Source organism: Acanthochromis polyacanthus, chromosome 12 (genome assembly GCF_021347895.1).
Source record: "Acanthochromis polyacanthus isolate Apoly-LR-REF ecotype Palm Island chromosome 12, KAUST_Apoly_ChrSc, whole genome shotgun sequence".
Lineage (NCBI taxonomy): Eukaryota > Metazoa > Chordata > Actinopteri > Pomacentridae > Acanthochromis > Acanthochromis polyacanthus.
In genome coordinates this window covers 31,396,899-31,422,172 of record NC_067124.1, presented here as the reverse complement: position 1 = coordinate 31,422,172, position 25,274 = coordinate 31,396,899, and the positions used below count along the sequence as shown (strand labels likewise).

Below are 25,274 nucleotides of genomic sequence, written 5' to 3'. Positions count from 1 at the left end.
ATATGTTTCAGAAGTGAAACGCACACTGGCAAAACAAATCACTGATTTATATGCTTTGACGAGGCCTCATTTTCCATCCGATCAGAGGTTCAGACAGAGAAGAAATGTAGTTTGATAGAAATGTTGGTTTTGAGTGGGGAAGCTGCCATCTTCAAAGGCTCTCCAATGACCTTGGAACAACATCAAGATGTGGAGCATTTAATGATTTCGCTCCGATTAATATCAACGTGAAGCCATGAAGTTGTTATAACCAGATCAAGCTGGTGTGCTCAGCAGATTGGTAGCCAGTAACCCCAGTCGCTCGCAGCGGGAGGCAGATTGTGGGGGTTGAGCAGCCAGACGGCGGTGGTGGGGAGGAAGAGCAGCTCTGAGACATGTGGAAAACTTGAAATGTGGAACAATGACTTTTACTGAGCCCTGAGTAAACAAACCCACATCAGATCGGGCCCAGGTCCTTATGCATGAGTCATCCGTCTCCTGAAAACCCCACATGGAGATCCTCAACAATCCTCCCCGCTGGTGTTGATGAAGAGCACAGTCAAGCCCTTCTCTCAACACTGCGCTTCCTGTCTTGTTCCAGGAATGCAGGAAGGGGGACACCGGTGAAAGGAGTCTTCTTGATGGACTCCACATGACGTTCTTCTGCCCACTTCTGGAAAAAAAAAAGTCTTCAGATCACCTCAGGAAGAATCTGAGAAAGGAAATAGTACATATGACAAAAGCAGCGTCACCACGAGGCTCATTTAGTGGCTCTCCTGGAGCTGTTGATCTTATCACACAATCCTCCACAGAACACAAGAGTCCGACCAGCTGTTAGGAAATAGCATTTTTCCTCTACACATGAACCCCTATTTCTGAGCCTATCACATACAATTTCACCTAAGAAAATGGTCCCAAAATTGAGTCACTAGCAGCTGGAAAAATATGAAACCACAATAAGAATAAAGTGCAATAAGGCTAAAAGCAGAGCTATAATGAAAACTAATATAAAAACTACCACATGTATAGATGAAGAAAAGTAAATGTACATATTGATATGTACAGCTATGACTTGATGGAGAATGTGTGGAACTGAAGGACACACACGATATGAAGAATTGTACTGTCAAACAGAACCGTTTCTGTCATTGCAGTCAAAAAGTTATCGAGCGAACAGACCAGTGCAAACACAAAGAAAAAACACTGGGTTACATTTAGTTGTAACAAACATTGGCTCAATGGATGAGTGGCACTATGGACAACTTTGAAATGCAATAAAATACAGCCTTGATTTTACTCCTTGTCCCACATGGACAGTAGTGGACACCATGGATTGCTTAGTTGTTGAACACCATTTCACACATGTGCAGTAAATCGCATCTATGGCTTCTGTACACACACACACTAATGCTTTTATAGTGTAGTTTCAACATGGACACTAATTTTGAGCTCCAGGCTTTATGTCACATGAGCATGCAACACATACAACACAAAGTCCTCACTTTACTGTCTATGTAGGATCTACTGAGAGGACTCAGTTCCATATAGGCGTAGTAAGTGATATCTGCATATACCGCACATGCATACTAGTGCATTTGTAGTGTACTCGCTGCACAGACTATCTAAATTAAGGGCTGCATGCGAACATGTGCATGGGGGACCACACAGATTGGGTGGGGAGATGACGCAATTTAAATGATTTGAGCTCTAACAGACCCTTACATCCTAAAAAACCTTGATTATAGTCCCTTGTGAATGTGTATATGGACAACCACGGACACTACAGATGCACAGTTGTTGATGTCATGGCTTTTCTAGTCTGCAAACGTTTGTGTGTTCCAAACATGTAAAGGAAGTCCATCCATCCATTGTCTATAATGCTTAATCCTCATTCGGGTCAAGGAGGGCTGGAGCCAATCCCAGCTGACTTGGGGTGAAGGCAGGGGACACCCTGGACAGGCCAGTCTATCACAGGGATACACATAGAGACAAACAAGCACACACACATTCACACCTACGCTCAGTTTAGAATCACCAATTAACCTCAGCATGTTTTCGGACTGTGGGATTAGGCCCGAGTACCCGGAGAAAACCCACGCATGCCTAGGGAGAAAATGAAAACTCCACACAGAAAGATCCCAAGTCAGGACGGGTCTTCTAGCTGCAAAGTACGTAATACGTAGCTACATATTCTGCACATGTGCACTAATTTTGTAGTTTTAGATCTGTGCAATGCAAATTCCATTTTGTGTGGGCTGTATAAATACAACTAGCTTTGCTTAGCCAGCCTATTCTGTAGAACTTAGTGGTCTGCTGGCTGTACAACACTATCATTCTGCTATAGGGGAAAAATACACTGCAGATGTTTTGTGTTTCTTCAAGCCTATCACAGTCATCATTGGTGGGGCTAAGCGAAGCATGTGGCTGTGATGCTTCCTCAAAATAGTGACAGGTAGAATTCTTTTTTGAAATTGATCATCCACCATCAAAAAAAAAAAAGACAGAAGAGGTGCGTTTTTGCACGATGTAAATCCTCTGCAAAACCTTCAGTTGCCAGTGTTGTTAACTACGGGGAAGAGGTGGGAGGTGGTGGAAGAGGGGAGAACGCCAACTGAAATGGCAGGTTTTTATACCCGCACTCTACATCCGGTGAGCCAGCCAAAGACTCAACCTCCTGCACATGTATGTAACATAGTTATCTAAGCGGATTAAAAGTTGTACATAAACAACAACTACTCATCTGTGGATGTCCGGAGCCGTCTGAGAGCATGTTCTCACGAAAGGCTAATGAAGGCTTAACAATGGCCTTGCACTACTTTATGGTCCGCTTATAGTCTACTGGGTGGACTTTGATCCATAGATGTGCAGCAGGTTGTCTTTATGTAAGTATTTCATGCGTGCACACTGCAGCAGAACGTGGCATAGTCCCTGCTGGACTTGATTTTTGGGCTGCACATGGTGGCTGTTGTGCAGACTCAGACCCTCACATACTTGTAAATGCAGAAAGTATGATACTGGTTTAGTGCTCAAAGTCTCTGTATCTTCAACACTAGGCCATAGTGAGAACTGAAAAACTGACATTTTTACTTTTGCCGAATCAAAACTGTCAATTAGAGAGAGAACAGCCTCAGCAAACATTTATCTTGTCGAATCTTTTCTAAAAGCTCTCAGCCACGACTCTCCAAAGTCGGATGCACCAGAAATGAAGCCCAACAAACGCTGAACCCGTTTTAGTCGGCGCAGCAGGAGGCGGCTGCTTCGTTGAATACGCCACGCTCTGTAATTACATTAATTTTATCCTCACATCAATGTGAGTTATGTGGTATGGTCGCAGTGTACAGTTTATTCATGTGTGTCTGCGTGGGTGTGTGATGATAAAATAACAGGCAACAGTTTGATCTTTGCCACAGAGTGGAGGGTGTCGAGCTGTTGTGTTCTCATAAAATCAGTTTTATGGCCGAATGAGGCGGATGATAATTTGTGCTTTCAAATCTTTTTCATTCTGGCTGACAGATTTTTGCAAATTTTATTTATAGAAGCAGACATTTGTGCTTATGAATCTGGGCAGCGGAACATGTTTTGGCGTATAAATCTTAAAACCGCAACCATCTGCTGCTGCTACAATGAGAACAACAATCACATGGAGGGTTGGTTGCAAACACTAAAGGTTGTCAGTGAGGTTTTATTGAATAACGGCTGTATTGATTGAAGGATGGTGATAAACTGAGCCCCACCTCAGAAACTCTAGTGTTTGGATGGTGGACAGAGTGCAGGATCGGGCTGGGTAGTGCCCCCTCAGTGGGTAAACTCTACACACTGCAGCCATTCAGTTGGCCCGACTCACTGGATAAAGTTAGGATTGTTTGTCAGCGGGCTGTAATGCCAGGAATGCTCAGCGCTGGCTCCCCCTGTGTCCGAGTGTCTCTCACACTTTTGCCTCTCCGGCAGCAGTTTGCGTCTGCGGTGACACCCTGCGCTCCCTGAAGTGAAATAACAGATTCTATTTCCCTTCCTGCGAGCTATCTTGGTACCTCGACGCACACTTCAGATTTCCCCGCCCTTTAGCCTCCCACCTCCCCGGCAAACGTCGGTCTTACATTCTGCACTAGCATTTTCTAGCATGTTCCATCCAGATATCATGACATCACTTGCTAAATGAACAGCATTTTCTAGCATGTTCCATCCAGATATCATGACATCACTTGCTAAATGAACAGCATTTTCTAGCATGTTCCATCCAGATATCATGACATCACTTGCTAAATGAACACACATGAACACACACCAGTCTGATGATTCACAGCTTTCATCAAACCAGTGTCCAGCTGCATCAGAGTCCCACTGAGCTCCCCTGTCGATCAGTTTTTTTGGATCTTAAGAGAGATTAATGATGTTTTAGAGTGAAAACAGAATGCACATTTACTGCACGTAGCCTGTATATACATAAGGCTACACATACATCTATGTAACTCGAGGGATAAGGGCCAAACAACATTTATCACAGTTCTGCTGTCCAAATTTCCATGTTTTCATCGCTATCATGTGTCTAGCTTTGGGGATTTCCGTGTTTTCAGTTAAGCTAAGCTTTTTTTGGAGTGTAAACAAAAAACTTAAACTCATACACTCATAAAACCCATTCGAAGCAGAGTGGATAATGTCCAAAGTCCTTAAAAGCAAGTTTTGCCACTTGCCAACCTTCTTTGTAAAGCCCCCGGGCAGTTATTTTGGGTTAACAAGACCATGTAAATGAATGGGGAGAGAAGCAGAACTGCAATTTCAATAATCATCGGAACATAAAACTCCATGTAGAGTGTCACCAGTGGACTATGATAAAAACTGCTTTAAAAGCTTGGTATCTCAACTCCAAAATAAGGTTTTTACAAGTTTTTCCCCCACAGGTTATACTTGTATCACTCGTTTCCTAAACAGGATTGACTGCCGCTTCAGCTGTTGCAATACAGATGATTGGCTTTTTGGTGAGAGGGGTTGGAAAAGTGATACACAAGCACCAACTCTATTAAATATTTGATTTATGTCAATGTCACAGTGCCCTAGAGTAGGTATTTTGGAGATATAAGATGATCAGTGAGCAGTAACAACTTGACGATTTAAAGGTCCTGGATGCTGGAAATCAGTTTTTATTGTGTTTTATGGTCATTATAAACTTGAAGGTGTAAATAAAAAGCTGTTTCAATATGAAGATGTTTATAACCCAGCCTTCACATGACTCAAGAACAACTGCTGTGCTGTGAATATGGCTTTATTTCCCTGTTAAATGACCACTCAGAGACTCATCGACGACTGTGTCAAATGCCATGTTGTCAGCTGCTTCTTGTTTTGTCAATCCCAGATGCAGAGTCTTCTTCCTGAATGGGGTATGGTTAGTAGGTCAGCTGTATTTAAAGCTACAGACACAGAAACAGCCCATTTGCAGAGTCAGAGTGAAATGAGCCATCTTTGCAGAATTCTAAGAACGTGTGAGACTTTCATTGTTTAGCTGAAAAGGGGCACAATATGGGACCTTTAAAGCCCAAACAGGTATTACTGCATGGCTTCAAAGTGAAATGCAGAGGTTGCTATGGCACAGCTGTATGGAGTCTTTCCTCTCATGACGAACTTGTGCTGAACTTGTGCACATTTCTCAGTGCTGCATCCCGGCAACACATCAACACACAGACAGCAGCACACATCTCCACCAGCTGAAGCTGCACCGTCAGCTTGCTCCAATCACGCAGTTCACCGAAGACATGTGTTTCCCTTTCGCACCCTCAGGATGATGTCACATCCACACTGTCATGTGCTTCACAAGTACAGCTTAATTTAAAACATCTCTGCATCCTGACTCAGGCCAGTGTGATCAGGATTTAAAAGTTTGCTTCACATCAGGGGAGACAAGATGATGAGAGAATACACAACAAACAGAGGCAGAGAGTGAGAAACTCCCTGCAGATAATGGGTGAGTGGGACATTATAATCGCTCCCTTGGGTGAATAAAGCGTCTCCCAGGAGAGGTAATAGCACACATACCAGTCCAGGGTGAGTTAGATTTGTGTTGTGGCAAGAAATTTGTGAAATCTCTGTCATTACTGCGTCTCTGTCCTGTCATCACCCTGGTTTCACACAGACGTGTGCACTGAACCTCAGCCCACACACACACTCTAAATTAAAGCCTGAATTAAATGTCTCGGAGATTTCACGGTATTATACCTCGGATAAAATTTCCACCTCAGTCATCTAGACATGGCAGCTGATAAAAATCATGTTATTCAGCTCTTTGCTCGTCTGCCGCTGCTTGGTTTTCTGTTAAGTCTATCAGCAGTGCAGAGTGGTATTACTTTGAAATCTAATGGGTTTTTTTTTATTTCATAAAACGATCAGGGTTTCAACTCAGAGCCAGTCAAACCATGTCGGTCTGGCAATTAATACTGACCAAAAAAAACCACAAAAGTTCCGCTTTGACGATCGCACAAATACAGTGAGTGCTCTGGAATAATTTCGGTACCTTTTGGTAACACTAACAGCTGAATAACACACATAGGGTTCCAACACAAACAGAACCAGTGATTATGATAAATTAACCAGGACTTTACAGTCGAAACTCCCCTTTAGAACAGGGTTCAGACCTGCTAAAAACAATTTCTAGTCTACTTACTGAGAAGTTACGCCTACAGCTCATTGCATCTCATTGTTCCTCAATGGTTTTAGCCTTTGTTGAAGAGTGAAAGACAAGATAATCACGTTCAGGGATAAACAGCTTAGAAGACAACGAATAACAAGCACTCAAAGTTTCCATAAACTATGCTCTACGTCACAGCTGAGGTATTAAAATTGCTAAAATTTGGAAACACACTGTCAATAACACTTGTGAATCCAGCACCACAAAGAGGTCATGGCCCTGAACATGCACAAGGCATCATGTAGTTTGTTGAGCTATTAAATCATTTCTCTAGTGAACACATGCAAGGAGCTGCAATTATGGAAAAGACTGCATCATATTCACTATTATGAATCTAAATGAACCATATTCTGACACTGATTAATGTTGCTGTAGGAAACCAAGCTAGAAAAGAGAAACTGCTCAGCAGCAACGGGCTTCAGAAACCCCACATTCACTGCATGAACTTGGTTTTCGTAATTTGATTAACAGCGCATTATAAAAATCACAACAACCTTGGTGGCCTCAACATTAGCTATTTTTTTTTGTCTTTTAGAGCGACCGTTTTGCCTCGTATATTGCTTATATTCCTAATGAAGTTGTGTTTAAACTTCTGAACTCTAAACAGTTTCCATATTTGTTTGTCCCTGTCACATTTTCATTCACTGTGTGCTTACTTTTCCCTAGAAAACAAAGTCCTGCACCTTTGTGGAAACAGCACAGCCATGACTAGAAGCAGAGGGAAACTGGTGTGTTCTGATACAGTCGAACAAAGTTATAACGCCATAAATTATTAAAAAACTAAATGCAATAATTTAAAAGCTAGAATCGATATTTTTCCATCGTAGGAGCCTCAGTAGAAATCAATTGGACCTCATTTGTAGGTTCTTGAAAACATTTCGCCTTCATCCCAGAGGCTTCTTCAGTTCTCACTGATTGATGGGGAGTTACAGAATTTATAGCCACTCCAGCTCTGGAGTTGGACGCACCACAAATGATTAGTTCAAGCACCGTCGGAAAGTTATAAATCCTACATTTCTTTCTGTTTTCTGGTTAATCGGTGTATTTTTGGTGACTTTTTTTAAAGACAATATTAATTTTAAGCCAACTAAAGGAGTTTCACTCTCAACAAACAGTGACTGGTCCCCCTCATGACCTCCTGTTGACTCTTTTAGACATTTTTCTTCAAACCATCTTTCTGGAGTGAATGTCCTCAGGTTCATTTTGATTTATTATCCAGCAGGGCTGCAACTTGCCAGTGTTTTCTTTACCATATTATCTGTTGATTATTTTCTCGATTCATTTAATAATTTCAGACTAACACAAATCCCAGGCTGCACTGGACTTCGATTAGAGTTTAGAGGCTTTGGACACGTTGGTCTGAGGTCCCCATGTGTGCAAGAGAATATGATAAGTGAAAGAATTTCATTTTAGAAACTTTATATTGGCTCCAACACTGTTCCACCAGTGAACTGACACTGTGACCAACGCCGGTACCCTGCATTTAACAGATTTAAGCAAAGATAGGGCTGTGTATTTATAGCCTTCAATAATACCACAGTTCTGATGCTGCCTTTCAACATAAGAGTGGAGAGTTCAGACGGAATTAATGAGTGAGTCACATGTGGCAAAATGAGCTGTATTTTTTGTTCTCAGTTTTCAGAGCAGATGTAATTATTGGCCCAAATGTGACCAGCACTGGCTCCAAGATCTGCTAGTAATCTATATGAGCCGTGTCGCTCCCGGTCTCTGTCTTTTCACAAACTTCAGCACTGTGGCTATGTCTGTAAAGATTTTTGATTTAGACTCAGACAAAATGACACGGATATAGTATCAGTCAAGCAAACAGGGCTGGGTTTCCAGTGGTAACATGGGTGGGAGAACAAGCCAGCCTTTGTTAAAAAGCTTTAGTATCACAGAGGAGAGAGAAGCCATTGTGCTTTAGAAAAGCCTCCTTATGGTTCATGTCCTCAGTTTGTAATGGATCCTCAGGCCCGGTTTTACAAATGCAACTCACTCCAGGCAGCAGTATATGCATTTCAATAGGGCTGGTTACTGGAAATGAACCCATTTGTTGTCATCAAGTATAGGATCAACAAAACATCCATCCCATCCATACAGAGGAGAAAAATCTGAGCTGATGTATGTGTCGGCTTTTTAGCCAAAGCTTCTCACATTTAATGAAAGCATATAGTTTACGGTGGCCACGTGACAATACACAACTCTGACTGTGCGAATGTTGAAGCAGCTCAGATAATGACCGCTTTAAACTAAACTGCACCCCTCAGAACCAAAGATTAAAATGTCAACAATCATTATAGGCCAAAGTTAACATAAAATAACCACAATACAAAAAAACTGGGGGGTTTTCCTTTTTTAATCTCACAAAAATTAATGCTTCTGTTCCTGAAAAGAGAGACAGAGTAATCTAGAAAACACTGAATGCACAGTTCTCACTTTACAGATGTTTTTAGAACGTTTCGTGCTTCATTTTAGGCACTTGGAATTATGACAACATTCCCTTTCTGAACAACAAAATACATCTTTGGTCCAGCATGTAATTTTAAAAAAATAAAGCCAGAGTATGAAAATTACACCAGCTTCAATGTTTGTTTCCTCAAAAATGTATTTCTGACATATATAAAGTGTTTAAAGACTTCTCTTTTTTTTGTTTAATACTTAAATAAGATACTATCGCTACATCTCGAAATGACCAGCAATCTTATAGATGTTTTTGCAAGAGAGTGAGAAAAATTAATGTGTCGGCTCAATCAGATGTACAGCAGTACAGGATTGTTTCAGTCAAGTCACATTTGGCAAACATGGGTTTCTTTCTTGTGTGTTTTCAGTCCATTTTCTTTCCAAAGAGCGATGGAGACACACCAACCTCTGCCCTTCTCTTCAGCTACATGGCAGCCACGTCTGATACGAAGCGCTGCACGGCGACACCTGCGGCGCCTGAACGTGTGCAATATAGTAATTACTGAAGTTGATGTCCTGCACGTACGGCGCCGGCTGGTAGTAACACGTGACATTCGTGACGTTGGGGATGGCGTTCTGCTCGGCCAGCACCTTCAGCGCCAGCATGGAGATGAGGCTGAGCGTTTGGCGCCGCTCGTGGCCCATCAGACACACGGTGCTCTCGTTCACCACGTGGTGCAGAGTCATCAGGCACTCGTACCGTTTGTGCTCCATGCCGGCAAAGTGGTTCTGCAGATATGCTTCCAGCTTCCTCTGCTGCTCGCCGATGTCGGAGAAGTCAATGAAGAAGCGCGAGCACATGTAGCGCTGCATCTGCTTCATGTCCGCATCCGAGGAGGGCCTGAACCCTCGAACCAGCAGGTGGCAGTACTTCAACAAGCCGCCCCCTCTGATCTCTTCGGGGCTGCGCGTCGCTATGGTCCTCTGACACAGGTGCTCCATAGCCTCCTTGAAGTCCCCGTACACGCTCTCCCCGATCACGGTGGGGTGGAAGCTCTCGGACATGGGCGTCTCTGAGCAGCGGTCGAACAAGAGCAGAGAGTCGAGGCAGATCTGGAAGGAGTCCACGCTGAATTCAAACTGTCGCCGTAAAGAGTCCACGAACTTAAGCTCCACGTTCTTGCCCGTGTTGTTGGACAGCGATATGAGGCTCCAGCGGTCTGTGTCGTTACAGACTTTCACCAGTTTCTGTACGTAGGCCTCTTTCAGGGTCAGTGCCGTGATGCGCTCCTTCGAGACCCCGACCGGCAAGAAGTCCAACAGGCAGTCCAGGACGACGTCTTTCACCAGACGGAAGGCCTGGTCGTCTTTCAGCGACACGCCAAAGATCAGGTCCAGGTCCTTGTAGCCGAGTCCGGTGTCCTGATGGAGCACGTGGCTGGCGGCCGAACCGTTCAGCCTCACATCCTTCACACAAATGCCTCGCTCTTCCAGCCTCGCTCGAACCACCTGGACAAGGAGGACACAGAGGCAGGATGCATTTGTGAATTTATGAGGGTTTTCTTTTAGGAAAATGAAACTGCAGAAATGATACACATCTCAAGTCAGTTGAAATATGCCCAAACAAGCTCAACATGGGCCTAGTGGAAATCAATAGTCTGTGAAGGCACCATCAATACCACTGCTCACTAAAGTCCATTTCATCGCCATCAGCATCAGTTTAAATGAAACCTTAAGAGTCCAAAAATAGCTGCAAAGATGACAAGTCTGCTCTCCAGGTCCATCTCCCTGTGTGTCAGATTGTCTTATCTCATCAAAGTCACAAGATTTATACTCCTGATCTGTAACTAAGTCTGTGCAGGATCACCAAAAATAAAATTAGAAAAAACCTCAGGTCACTAAGGGTCAGAAGAGTGTCCTTCCTCCATTCCTGTGGCCTGCAAAATGTTTAAACACAGGAGTCTACTCCCTGGATGATCTACAGTTGGACACATCACTGATATTAGGTGCAAAGAGAAGCATGTCTCAGTCCTGAAATAAGATGTTGAAGATAAATTTATCCAAAGGGAGATGTATCATGAAAATTAACTTTAGTGGAACTCAGTGGCTCTCATATCTGGCAGGTCATTTGAGCAGTTTGTCATGTTAACTCAGTGTCTGTCAGTTGTAACACGCTGTGAATTTCTGTCCACTAGCGTTTCTACTGAGCAAATACGAACCCCAGACAATTGAAACAGTAAAACCCAGCAGCACAAATGAGTCGTTACACACTCGCGCCAATCCTAAATCTGCCTACTGGCACTGACCTGTCAGATTAGCGTCCGTTAACTCGCTCTCCCATGGTGATCAGATAACATGACGGCTCTATTTATACATACTGGGTCAGGTCTATGAACGAGCAAACATTTGAGTCAACCCTCTCTCCGGTACAGGAACAAAATTATAATTTGGGCAGGGAGAGCCTTGTAATCACTGAGCCATAAAGAGCTGCAGATTGGGTTCAAATTCCAATCAGCAGCAGTAATAATGTGGCTTTTGGAGCGATCTGTCCAAATTTATGGTCAAACCTGCAATAAACATCTCATACAAGCTTGGATACCTCATCTAATCTCCTTTATTAAGCAAAAATATAAATATAAGGTAATATAAAAGTTGCATAACTGCTTCATTCAGGAATTCTGAGGTCTGACCTGTGAAGCAATTGAGGATTGGCAGGTAGCTGCTATCTTAATCTGAGGTTACAATCCCGTAACTTGTTGGACTGCATTGCTTCATGATGCAGCAGGGGATGCTCGCAGTCCTTTTATCCTTCTGAACCTGCAGCAGGACAAAGGTCTGCACTCTCTGTCATAACGCCTGTGATTAATAACACCCAGCGACATCACCAAAACTCAATATAACTGTCAGTGCAGGAGATTTATGAGCGATCAATGTTCATCCTTCCATTAAATGAGTCTATGTGGCAGATGGCTGATTTGAACGACATAAAAAAATTATACAGGATTTCCACAAATCCTGAGGAAACATAAGTTCAATGGAGCGTTCATCTTTCCACAAGTCTTTGGGCTTCCACGTTGCTTGTAATTTGAACATGTCAAAGTGTAAATGAAATGGAAAAATCCCGCACTGGCTGGTAGATATGTGCATCTGGGAATTCTAGCATGCCATTTTCTTTGCACTTTAATGCACAGCCAACTACCCAGGACATCGCATGGGGAAGTGAAACGCGATCCAGCCAAAATGCTCAGAAAGAAGGCTGGAGATGTGGAGGGACTTCGGCATCCGTGTTTTTCATGTATGTAGCAGGTCAAACCGGAGGAGCTGTACAGGTCAGTAAATTCCTTACTATGTGTCTCCAGGCTGCTTTTTGAATAATGGTGGACACAGGGACGGATAAACAGGAAGAAAGTGTTCTCATTTTGAGCCTGTGACTTCAGATTACATTAAACCCGTATATCAAAGTTAGGGAGAATAACTGAGATGAGAATGTTTTTTTAAGAAGCAAAAATCAAGCTTCAACCAAAATGATCAAACAGAGGAATCAAAATTAGGATGCAAATGTCATGGAAATAATTAAATAAGTAAAGATCCAACGAGTGTGTGCAGGGTAAATCCTGAACAGAGCTCTAAAAGTGAAATCTGGAGACCAGCAGAGGTCGTTGAGGGGTTTCCTGGGAGTTCAAGAAATAGAAATTAATGTTGAATTTTGGCATTTAGTGGGAGGAAATGTCCACATATTCTCCACCTGTAGGGGTGATATTTAAATGTGCATTCAAAGAAAACATTGTTAAGTATTTCTGGCTATGCGTATAAGAAGAAAATATGTGAAATCTTGGAAGAAGAGGAGAGTTTTGAGTGTTTTTCGGTGCTCCTTTGTACCTGGACAATCTGCCGGGGCTGCACTGACAGAGTGGGGAAGTTTCCCCGGCCGTGGATGGGAACAGCCTCCCCCAGGATCGAGTCCAAACGCTGCACCTGATCCCAAGACAGCACACAGAACCTCCGATCCCCAGACATGGCGATGATGGCAATTACTTTTTTAAAAATCCCCCCCCAAAAGAGAAAAAAGTAGAAACGAGTAGAAAGACGACTGAGATGCTTTTCTCCCAGCTGTCAGCTCAGCTCTGGTTCTTCTATCTTCAGCTCGGAAATAAAAACAGAAAATAAAAGGCCAGATATTCCAGAGAGGGAACGGAGAGAGAAAGTCCGGGTGTTGATCGTGAAGGAATTTTTTTTTTTTAAGTGTAGTCTCAAGTTGGGATCTGCAGCTTCCTCCTCCGGTGCGCGCCGCTGAAATCCGGTCAGTCTGTAAAGAAGCGATTCATAAGGAAGGTCTAGAGGGTTTAAAGGCTTCGTATTAGCATGAGAGCTGTGATTGGCTGTTGAGTTTGGTCATTGATTATGGACGCCCTGCCTGCAGGAACAGCCTCCTCCGATCTGCGCAGCTCTGCAGCCTCACTGGGTTTTCCCACAGACAGAGCTTTTATCATCCGACCATCACTGCGGCGCATCTCATATTAGAAAAAAAAAATCATTGATGTCTGATTGATGAGAGGTGAGATTGCAGCTGCGGAAAGACAGCTTTTAATTTGTGGCACGTCTTTATTTGCGCAAGGAAAACTGTTTGCAGAGCATTGAGGATGTTTTTTCTGCAACACCCTGCTGCTTAGTCATGCAGTTTATAATCACGCAAACATTACTGAAAGAAAATCACAAGATCTTCAAAACAGGAAAAGGCCGTTTCCAGTGGATCCAAATGATCACCTGGCTCCAGCAGAGGCCAAATTATCAATTATTGGTCTTTTCACATGGGGAAAAAGTGCAGGATTGTCAAACAAATGTTGTACTGGGGCCCCAGAAAGCTGCATCCATAGTTTCTACTAAAAATACAGTCTGAGGATGACATTTTTCCAACTTTGATGTCAGAAGAATTTTATTTGTGGCAAGCATGGCAAGCCAAAGTTCCAGTTTTTACTTACTGAAACGCCAAAATGATGATTCACAGAACCACAGAAACTGTTGTACGTGGTCATTATATGTGCAAAGTTAGCAAAATCAGTCGAGGTCTTTGAGGAAATTTAGATTTTATAATCAGAATCTGAAGCAGTTTTATTGCTTTTACTGGCTGTTTTTGTGCAAAACAGTGAACATATTGATTTTTTTAAAAAGTCAAATTAGCAGAAAGTGTAATCGTAACTTAGAAATCAGAATAGAAATACTTCCAGTGTGCAGGAATGTGCGAATTAAACACCTGAGAATATCCACACAATGTGATGTTAAGAACACAAAACATGGAAAAGGATTTTTTTTAAAAAAGTAGTCCTTTTTTCATTTTTAAATTTCATTTAGATGTTGGGAAAAAAGCTACTCCTGTGCAACACTTCATGACTTTTCTACGTCAGTTTATGGAGAAAATGTCTTTATTTATTCAAATGAAAACACAAGTGACAGTTTAAGATATAAAGGAATGTAATGCTTTTCTCTTTTAATATTATCCATATGTACAGTTTTGGGAATAATCATCAGCTAACCTGTTGTTTCTTCTTTGAAAGGCAACACACCAGGCTTTAAATATTGAAGACTTGGTTTTGAATTGATCATACTTGTTAAATAATTACAGTACTTCTAAAAGATATGCTTTAATTATCTTATAATAGTTCAATGCATGCAATAAATTAAAGCATGATGTATTGGAACTGTAAACATTTTCAAATTCACGCTAGTTATTTTGTGCGTAAGCTGTATATGTAAAGTCAACGCATAAACCAAACTAAATTATGGTCGTAGTTCAATAATTAGTTCAGTTAATGAATTTACTCTTTTGATGTAATTTCTGTCTCTGTGTTCAGAGAAATCAACTTTGACTGCTACAGTTTTAGTGAGTGCATTGAATTTCACAGCAATGACAGATGGATTGACTTTAATAGCTCATATAATAATTTATTGCGTCTTCAGCAAGATTTGTGTTCAAGTTCAAAACGTTCTTTCAGACACCGTTGCTGTTCCATTTAGAAGGTTTACTTTACCTGATTTTACTTTGTTCTTTGATATGAGTGGGTTTAACGATTAAAGACTACAGACATTAGAACATAGAAATCTTTTTTTTTTTTTTTTTTTTTTTTTACAATCACAGGAAATCACAAATAGTGGGTAAGTTACCTTTAGCTAAGGCAATCTTAGCTTTCTGCATCCATAGAACCAGAGGTCAACTAGGTGCCCGCCTTGTCCTTCCAGTCAACACCTACAGTCTGGTGGATTGCTTCTTCTTCGTTGGAGGGAGTTGTTGCCTCAAGCAGAGGAGTTGAAGTATTTTTGAATCTTGTTTCTGAGTGATTGGAAAATGGAGTCTGAAACATTCAGATGGATTAGTGCATCATCAGCAGGAATCCAAGTGTTGTTTCATACTGTTACGGTGAAGAGGGAACTGAGCTAGAAGGCAATTAAAAGTTCTCAGTCAATATGTTTGATCTCTCACCTGCAGTTTTGAACTTTGGGAAGTGATTTAAAGGATATAATCACAGATACAACGAGGTGAAATGAGTTTGTAGGCATGCTAGACTTGGCCTTAGAGATAGTGATAAGCTTGGACATCTGGAGGGAGCTCAGAATAGTCACTGCTCATTTGTGTCACAAGGTTCCAGCTGAGGTGGTTCAACATCTTATTAAGGTGCCTCCTGGTCGCTTTCTTTTGGAAAGTCTTTTGGAAGTTTTCTGGCAGAGCCTGTTGGGAGGAAACCTCAGAACTTGCTGGAGGGATTACATATCTCGTCTGGTCTGGGAACACATCAGAATCTCCTTGAGGAACTGGAAATTGTCCCTAGGTAGAGAGATGTCTGGAATAACCTGTTTAGCCTGCTGCTACTTTGATCCAACTCTGGATAAGCAGAAGAAATTAAATCTCGATATCTGGAGTTTATTTTCATCCTTAAGCACCTGATTATTGTTGCTGACCCTGTTCATCCCTTTACGACTACTGTGCATCCATCTTTTAATGGCTACCTTCAGCTGGATATGCACCATTTCACAAAAGCTCATATCATCTTTGACTGGTTTCTTGAACATGACTCAGATGTCCTCCACAGTCACCACATCTGAGCCCAACTGAGCATCTTTGGGATGTGGTGGAGCGGAAGATTCGCCTCATGAAGGTGCTGCCCACAAACCTGCAGCAGCTGATGCTACCATTGTCCCAAAGTCCTTAATGGCCAAGCTCCATTGTATCTCAGAGACCTTGTAGCACCATATCATCCCACCAGAGCACGCAAATCTCAGAGTACAAGCTTGTTTGTGGTTTCTAAAGTTTCTAATAGCAGCTATCAGGCTTCTTTCCTGTGGAACCAACTTCCAGTTTAGACTCAGGAGGTAGACACCCTTTATACTATTAATAAAGCTTATAGTTTGTCTCTTAGTAGTGGTACTACAGAACCAGCCTGCCGGGGAACTTCCCATGATGCCATGAGCAACAGTGTCACTCGTATCCTACCTGCAGGTATCTCTGGTTTCTGAGCTGCATTTCTGATCTGCAATTTCAGGCCTCACCAATATCCTCATTGTTTATTGTTGTCTTGTGCATTCTGACGAAAGTTTCTAGCAACTTGTTGAATGTATACGACGAAGAATTAATGCAGTTTTAAAGGGGAAATAGGGGTTCAACCTGTTACGAGCAAGGTGTGCCCAATAAAGTGGCCAGTGAGGTTTAGTTCTCCTTTGCACGTGTTTTTTAACCCTACTGTTTTGCTAATAATTCAAGAGGACATATTTGCAGCCACTATCTGCTACATAAAAATACAATCTCCATAAAACATTCGGATAATCCATCATCTATTTTGCTGAAATCTAGAAGCTGCCTGAGAGTGTTTGAACTGTGATAGCAAGCTATTAAAACTGCAAAGTGTCGCTTTCTAATCACGCTTTATGTCTTTATCGTTTTCAATAGATGTTTAAAGTGGAGAGCTGCTACCTTTGAGTTGTTTGATTGTACGTCGAGTGGAAAATTTAACCCCACAACCACACGTTCATTTAATTTGCTCATGATTAAAACGGTGGGTTTATGAAACGGCTCAGATAACCCGCGATGGCCTTTTTAAGCTTTCCATTTAAGTTTTCAGATACCTCGCTGCCATTGTTTTCCAGTCTGCCTCCTTATCTGCGGGGCACATTGTGTTTTTATTTGCTTTGGTGTAGATACAAAGACATTCCTCTGGGCTCAGCAGAGTGTTATTTAGCTTGTATTTTGTGTTTTGTATAGTTAATGTAAGATGGCCTGTAAATTGGTGAAGTTATTTCCTCTGAATTACCAGAATCTTCTGGTTCACACAGGAGAGGGCAATGTTCATACTACCCTTGTCTTTGTCCTGTTCTGTTCGGCCTGTTTTGTGTTTAAAAGCACCAACTATCTCTTAATGACGGAGCTCACGCAGACATTACTCACAATAGCAGACGTTACTCCTTTTGTGATGAGAAGGCCTTTTGGTATATAATTTGCTGGTGAACAATACTGAGGAAATGTTGAGTAATTTCCTCTTTTGAGATATATTATCATTTATAAAAATCCCACACTTCTCAAACCTGTCGACGCAGCATGTTTGTGCACCTGTAAAATGTTTACAAGAGAGTAAAGTTCATTTGATGATTGACCTGTTGGGGTTTTTTAGAAACACGTGCTCCACCATAGTCATCACAACGCCTCCTCCAAGCACGTCTGTTGTTAACAAACCCACAGCTGGAGGTCGACAATAATTTTCAAACCTCCTGAAAGGTCAGCTGGTGGTTAGGGTTTGGTTCCCACTGGAAGATCAGCTCAGATCCTGTGATGTCAACATAATCCTGTTTCTGTGGCAACAGCATCCGCCGGTTGTCGGGCAGCTGGGCAGAGGCGTCTCTAGCTGAGGGTCCTGCCAGGTAGCGATGTGAGACATCTGCGTCATCCGGCTAAAAATAAACCCACCATGTGGCAGCTGTGCATCCCGGGAGCGGAGCCAGCATTTACCTGAATGTGAAACACTTAGGGATGAGGGAACAATGATGGCAGATAAATGTCAGTCCACTTGACATTCTCAGGTTCCCTCACATTGGAGGGAGCCACTCGGATGTGGAGGCAAAACATTAATGCAGGGGAACAAAAGCAGTTAATACAATTAAGACAGAACGCGTCCATGTGTACACCAGCTTGGTGTTTCATTCCACCTTTTGCTAATTTATTTTAGCGTTACTGAATCCTCTGTTTATGCCAGACTTGACGTCCTGCTGGAGCCATGACAACTGAGAATGTGAGTCTTGTAGGCGTGGTGAGGTAGCCAGTATTTGAACACACCTTAAACAAATGATGCATTAGACAGGCGCATATTCCAGCTCTTACCACAATCAAACAACACAAAGTAACTGTAAAAGCACAACCTAAAGATCCTAAATGAAAGTCTTTTAAAGATGTTTTGAGTTCAGTGGATTAAAGATAAAAGACATCAGACTGTGATTTTTACTGTTGCTGTTGTCCAATGTCTCTATTGGTCTTTTCCTCATAGGCAGCGATAAGAAGAGGAACAAAGCAGTGAAGTCAGCTTCAGTCAAGTGCAGGGACGTTAGTGGACGTCACAGTGTGTTGTAAAAGTGTGGCAGAAAATTGATGTTGCCAAACAACAAGCGCAAAGGTGTCACAATGATCAATTGTGTGAAGACAGATAGGACTCAGTCTGTCACGCTTGATGAGTTGTAGAGCTCTTTTTTCTGACTCGCCTGTCTGAGTTCCTACAGTTTGAGTGAATTATTTCCCCAAAAAGACATCTCTCATTTGACACTGAGCACATTCAGTTATACAAGAAGTGTTTGCTATAATTAGAGTGTGCATCGTGTGTAACTCCGGACAGTGCTGGCATTGCTAAAATAGTGATGCAGCTGCTGCTATGACACTGCAAGTTTAATTTAGAATCAAAGTTTACTTTGTGAATGAATTCAACCGAGTTTTTTTTTTTTTTAGGCTCAGTGCGGCACTGCAGCAGATAATCGCGGTCTATACAACTGAGGTTGAGCTGACCAGTCAGACTGGACGCCGGGGCCTACCATCCCGTGATAAGGGTACGTTTACTTTTCCGGATTGCTCCATATGAAAAATCTACGGGACTGTGAAGCGAAGGGGTTACGCAAGCAGCCGTGCTACTGACGTCAGACTCCCTCTCATGCCTGCTTGATTGATTACAGTAGTGGATGGAAAAAACAAACCCACCAAAACACACTACAGTTTAAGTGGTATCATGTTGTAGATACGCTCTCAGCTCTGTACACACCTGCACTGTCGAATTACACAAAACTCAATTGTGACAAAGCAAACACATGCTTTTCACATTTAAGCTGCCGTAAGCTTTGTTGCTTTTGTGAAACTGACATTAAGTTATGACTTATGTCACATTTTTCTAAAGCAAACCTAAGAAAGTTACCATTGGCTTAACTAATGGTAGCCAGGATCACTTACAGGGTTATTGTATTATCCTGGATTTCTGAGGATTTTTTTTTTTTAAAGTTACACACAGAAACTCTATATTCTATCAGTTTTTCAACGCATCGTGCAGCTCCATAGTGAGGCCTCAGTGCTGGCAGCAGCTCGGGAGCAGGGAGTTCATTGCATAGTTGAAGTGCTCCGAAGCTCAGCAGTCAAATATAGTCTTCGGCTGCGTATTATGTAAGGCTCGTGTCGCTTTGCTCTCTGAATGGGTGGAAAGACAAAGAAAAAAATACTTTGACTCACGGCAAAGTCGCGTAGAATGTTTAGGGTGCTATAGAAAAGAGAAATCTAAATCAAACAGCGTCTGAGTGTTTAGATACATTGATCTATACTGAGGCGGACAATCAAACCAAGATAAGAAATTCCTGAAGAGGAACATTTTACCAGTAAATCAACTTCCTGAGAAATGAAAGATAGAAACTGGCACATTCACTCCTGGATTTTTTTTTTTTTTAAACTCTCAGCCAAGCACGTGGATATCGCCATGGATGTGACTTCTAGAGAAGCTTATGTACATGAGAGGAATGTTTGGGCCTGGTAATAAAATACCCTCAACTCCTTCTGTACGTCTGGGACATTGTAACTTAACTGCAGCTTAAATCACGTTGGCTCTACCCCTGCCTTATGGTCCCTAAATGTTGCAAATATCCTTTAAAGGAAAACCAAAAAGAAAATAAGCCCCACTCGTGTTATTTCCTCCCCAATCGAAGCGCACTGCAGGGAAACAAGTTGACAGCTGCCTACAAAGTGCAGATACTGCTGAGTCAACACGTCTAACCATAAAAAGCATATAAAATAAACATGTTCTGTAATTTTCTCAACACATGTGCCTGGTGTGGACATTTTATATTAGAAGCTACCAGAGGGAAAAAGAAAACTGGTCCCTTTGGCTCTAAGGAGCATTTACCAGAAGTGAGAGGGAAGCCCTATTTAGCAGCGAGCTCTGATTTCATTCCCAGAAATCCTGCTCCTCGACCCCCATCCAGTAGCCGACAGAAAATCTCTGCCTGAGGAGAGACACAAAAACGTAAAGAAAAAGATCAGAGAGACGTCGCGTCAACTTTCTGGACATCTCTGGGAAAAGAGAAGCAGAGATGTGTAGAAGAAGGTTGTGATTATAGCTGGTTTTGTCCAACCACTCACTCAGGTTAAAACCCGTGTCCACATGAGCAGCTAACAAAAATATGTCAGCGGTTGTTTCTCAGATCAGCATCCAAACCTCTTCAATCTTCCTCCTGGAGGGATTACAGGATCGGGCAAAAGTATATCCCATCATGCTTCAGGGTCAGAAAGGCCGAAGTGTATGATTCAAGAGCGACATTTTATGACAAAATATGCTTACTGCATGAAAAGGTGTTGTTGAATATTGACATAACAAGCTTAAGAAGAAATAAACCTGGCTTTTTTTTTTTACTACAGTTTCCAGATTAATGTGAGGTTTTCTGCGACAGGGTTGAGATTTATGCAGTGCTGTAACTGAAAGCATGCAGGAGGCTGTTATGTTGCACACATGGCCTAAAGCTGCTCCGAGGTACAAACTGTACACCGACTGGAGTGCAGACATTGTGTTCCATATTTTCGATCAACAAACGGTCACAATATTGCAGTTATAACCCCTCGTGGCCTAGAGAAGCTTTCTCAGCTCTATGAAAGATCAGATGTAGATAATTTTCTGTCGTTAAAAACAAAACAAAGCACAAGTTCTTATTGGTTTAGTCCCAAAGGTGATGGAAAGTCTTTTTCTGTTCCCCTTCATATCCAGGCATCTCTATGGGCCAAACTCTGAGTGTTGGCTAGAATCGAAATTGGTTGGTTCATTGCCGTTTCTATCAGCTAAACTCAGGCCCATTGTATCCTTGGCAGAGATGGAGATGATTATACACACATTTATTTCCTCCTGCCTTTGACCACCAATATGCTCCACTTCATATGGTTGTCATAAAATGCATTTACATTTGCGTTTTATGTGATTTTTTTTAAAACTCACTGCCAATTTACAACACAAGTCATCTCAGGACACGTCCCTTAGTAATGTCAAGACCATTACATGTTATATTATAGAGAGAAACTCGACAAATCCAGTGATCCAGTTTCAGCAAGCTCTTTGGTGACAGTGAGTAGAAAAAACTCTCCGGCAGAACCAGGTTCAGGGAGGGCAGTCATCAAGCAGCAGATATACTTGTGCTTTTTAAGCCAGATTTAAAAAAATATATATATTTAGATGATTCATTCTTCACATCCACACTTTGCCAATGTTGTTTCACATGAAAGAAAAGTGATCTGACTTATGTAACAGCTAGACAACCATATGTACATTTCTCTATAACATACACAACCTTCAGTGTGTCAACAAATCCCATAATGACGCAAAGCACAGGAACTATACGGAGTACAATGTTATCTTTAGCACTGAAAATGTTTGCTCCTTGCAGAACAAGAAACCATAGGAACTGAGAAAAACACTTTAAATACCATGTTCTTCTGTCAGCGCAACAAATCTTCTGTTTTTTTTTTTGTGTTGTAGTGCAATTTGACATTTGGCACCTTTACAGCTCCAGTATTCGCCATGTAGCCACAATATTAAGCTGATTTCCACTGCAGGAACTCTCTTGACTGGCTGAGGTTGGGGGTAAATGGGAGTGAGAAAAGAATAGCAGAGAGAAATCAGACCAACAACTATCAAGAGAATAATAAAGACTGGGGAGGTTAGTGAAGCCTGAAACCACAGATCAGATATGAGAAGACACAAAGTTAAAGACATGCAATGGTGAAATATCAGAATCAGAATCAGCTTTAATGGCCAAGTATGTACACAACATACAAGGAATTTGGTTTCGACTGTTGGTGTCACCCTAGGAGTATGGAAGAGGATAAAAAAATAAAATGTAGAAAGAGGAACAGGGAGGAAAACAATAGTAGTAATACAATTTACTATAGCTCAATATATACAGAAATTTACAGCTAGAAAGGAATATATAAAGACAGGAATATAAATGCATGAAAAGTAAAAATAGGAGACTAGACAGTCTCAGGGGCTTGGAACTTATCATAGCTGACACTGGTCACAACAGGTCACAAGTCCACTGCAGGGCTTGTTAATCTTATTTGTCTACTAGAAAGTACTTTTGCTCAACATCTGATGACTTGCTGTAATTCCTTTTTCACTTCTGTTATTGATGCATCCTTGAACTTCTGACAAGTAGTCCAAACTGCTGCTGCTCATCGTCCGACCAAGTCAACCCAGAAGATCTCATGAAATCATTATTTCTTTACACTGACTTTCCATCAGATTTATAAAGAACTTCAAGATTCTGAGGATTTTGTTCAGGGTCTTACAGAGCTCCCGAGGCCTCGACTGTGAAGCAGGATTTGAGATTCGTGCGGCAACTTCAAGTTTAAGTTTTTAGAGAGTGCATTGTATCTTATGTTCTAATGTGGTTCCAAAAAAAATCTAACAGCATAAAAGCACCACATATTGGCCAGTCAGTTCTTTTGGAAAATGGCACCATTCATTGAAGATCTCATGGAGCTCAATGCATAGATCTATAATGACACCAAGAAGTCCACAAAACAGGAAGTGGCAATGTTTGCATTTGATAAGAAGATGATTGACAAGTATCAGAAATTTGACAAGGACTACATCCTTGATTTGCTTGAGTCTCTGAGGAGTCAAGAGTTTTTAGAGTCTATATAAACCATAAACTTTCTTTCTTTGCACAGCACAGATATTAGAGATTCTCAGTGGAGGGAACTCCGCTTACCTAAACAAATTCATAACCAGCTTTGTGTGAGTGTGACTGTGGTTGTTAGGTCTGGTAAAACCAGACAACAAAAATATGTCTTGGCTATGTTGAACTTGCTTCAAAGTACAGGTTTCTGCATGCATTAAATGGCTATTGCAGTCAGTAATATCAGTAAGAACCTGAGATTCACTGATTAGGGTTTATTGGTTGTTCCTCGCTACAGTTTCAAAACAAAGAGAGACTCCCATTAGAGATTTGTGGACTCTTTAAAAAAAGCTGCTCAAGGCTCATTAGATTCAGCTTGTTTTAGTTTAATTTCTCTAAGTTTGTTTTCTTATCTCATGTCTTTATCATGATTCACAGATTCAATGTCTGTTGCTGTGTCTCATATTTATTTTTAGTTTTCATAGTATGAAGCACTTTGTGATGTCTGCTGTTCAAGGCGTTACACAGTAAAAAAAAACAAATTAATACATAATCACTTTCTATCACCCTGTATGTCTTTGCAACCTTTTCCCCATTACACAACTCCTCTTTAAGCAACACCGATAAACCCGATAAGCAATACGGAGCATTTAACCCCTTCTTTCCTCATGAAGACATATTTCACTTTGCTACTAGTCAAACATGCTGTAAATATGTCTGGTCATGCCCTTTCAGTGACTCAGCATTCACTATCTATTAGTCTGTCACCTCGCCCCACCTCTTTTTCCCTTCGCACTTTATTGTCATTGCTACATAAACCTAGGTCATGACCAAGTACAAGAAGTTCACCAGTCTTTATTGGTCATTACATAACTGTCATCTGTATGTAAGAGGGTTCTTGGTGTATTTCTGCAGTGGAACCTGCGTTTTACATAAAGTAAATGTAGTCATGATAAAGGAGGCTTAGCTCCAATTTCTTCAGGAAAACATAAAATCATAAGACAGAAAGTTGGGTGTTGGACGCAGTCTGGTGTTCTAGCAAGACAATAACTCCAAACACTCATCAAAAGTGGTAAAGAAACAGTTAAATCAGGCTAGAATTAAATGGGAACTTCGGTTTTTTCAACCTGGGGTCTGTTTCCATATGTCATTTCATACATGTGAGTGATGGAGAAATGAATTTTCGACATAGCTCCAGTATTTAGCCAGGCAGGCAGCTTCGCAGCTCAGCTAGCGAAAAGTATGGGGCAACTTGCCCCCCTGTGTCAAAGTCTGCCCTAACGTGCTTTTTTTCCCCCACACTGACCGGCTCGGATAGTCTCAACGAGTGTCCCACAACATACTAGAGATGAGAAGTGAACGAAAACCTCCACATTAATTGGCGATCGCTCTTTGTTGTGGTCTGTATCCAAATCTCAGGACGCTAGAAAGCAAATGTCGTTCCGAAATCGCGCGATAGCTCGCGCCAAAACACCGGTTTGGTGGGGGGAGCACGTTAGGGCGGACGTGGGGGGGGCAAGTTGCCCCATACTTTTCGCTAGCTGAGCTGCTAGCTGAGCTGTGAAGCTGCCTGCCTGGCTAAATACTGGAGCTATGTCGAAAATTCATTTCTCCATCACTCACATGTATGAAAGGACATATGAAAACAGACCCCAGGTTGAAAAAAAACGAAGTTCCCCTTTAAGGTTTTAGACTGTGCTCCCCAATGTTCAGACCTAAAGCCATCAAGAACCTGTGGAGTCTGCTAAAGAAACAAGTCTGAGCCAGAAATGAAATTGAACTGCACCAATTCTGCCAAGAGGAGTGGCAAAAGATACAACCAGAAGCTTGTGACCGACTACCAAAAGCACCTAGTTTAGATGAAAATGGCTAAGGAACGTTAAACAAAATATTAGCATTGCTGTATGTAAGAAGCAAGCCATCTGATTGTATGTAGGTGCACAAGACTGAGGTTTCTTTACTTGGGTAGGTCCAGTTTAGCAGCTTGGCGAGGTGATCTTTGCTCACTCAAACCAAAGACCGAAGTTTCACAAAGGTTGGAATGGAATTTTCAGTG

The 25,274-nt window shown here is 41.8% G+C and overlaps 1 protein-coding gene across 1 annotated transcript; it reads right to left on the bottom strand.

Moving 5' to 3' along the window:
- Positions 1-8,993: 8,993 nt before the first annotated feature.
- tent5ba (terminal nucleotidyltransferase 5ba) lies at positions 8,994-13,546 on the bottom strand. The gene is made up of 2 exons (XM_022193426.2): positions 12,935-13,546; positions 8,994-10,564 (listed from the first exon to the last, which is right to left on the bottom strand). The coding sequence occupies exons 1-2, from the start codon at positions 13,070-13,072 to the stop codon at positions 9,536-9,538; spliced, it is 1,167 nt and encodes a 388-aa protein (XP_022049118.1). The 5' UTR covers positions 13,073-13,546; the 3' UTR covers positions 8,994-9,535.
- Positions 13,547-25,274: the final 11,728 nt, after the last annotated feature.

What these genes read in the sequence shown, in the direction of transcription:
- tent5ba (XM_022193426.2), bottom strand. Translation starts at nt 13,072, where the DNA reads ATGTCTGGGGATCGGAGGTTCTGTGTGCTGTCTTGGGATCAGGTGCAG. An exon ending in AGCCCCGGCAGATTGTCCAG is followed by an intron (nt 10,565 to 12,934) that starts GTACAAAGGAGC and finishes CTCCTTGTCCAG; the next exon opens with GTGGTTCGAGCGAGGCTGGA.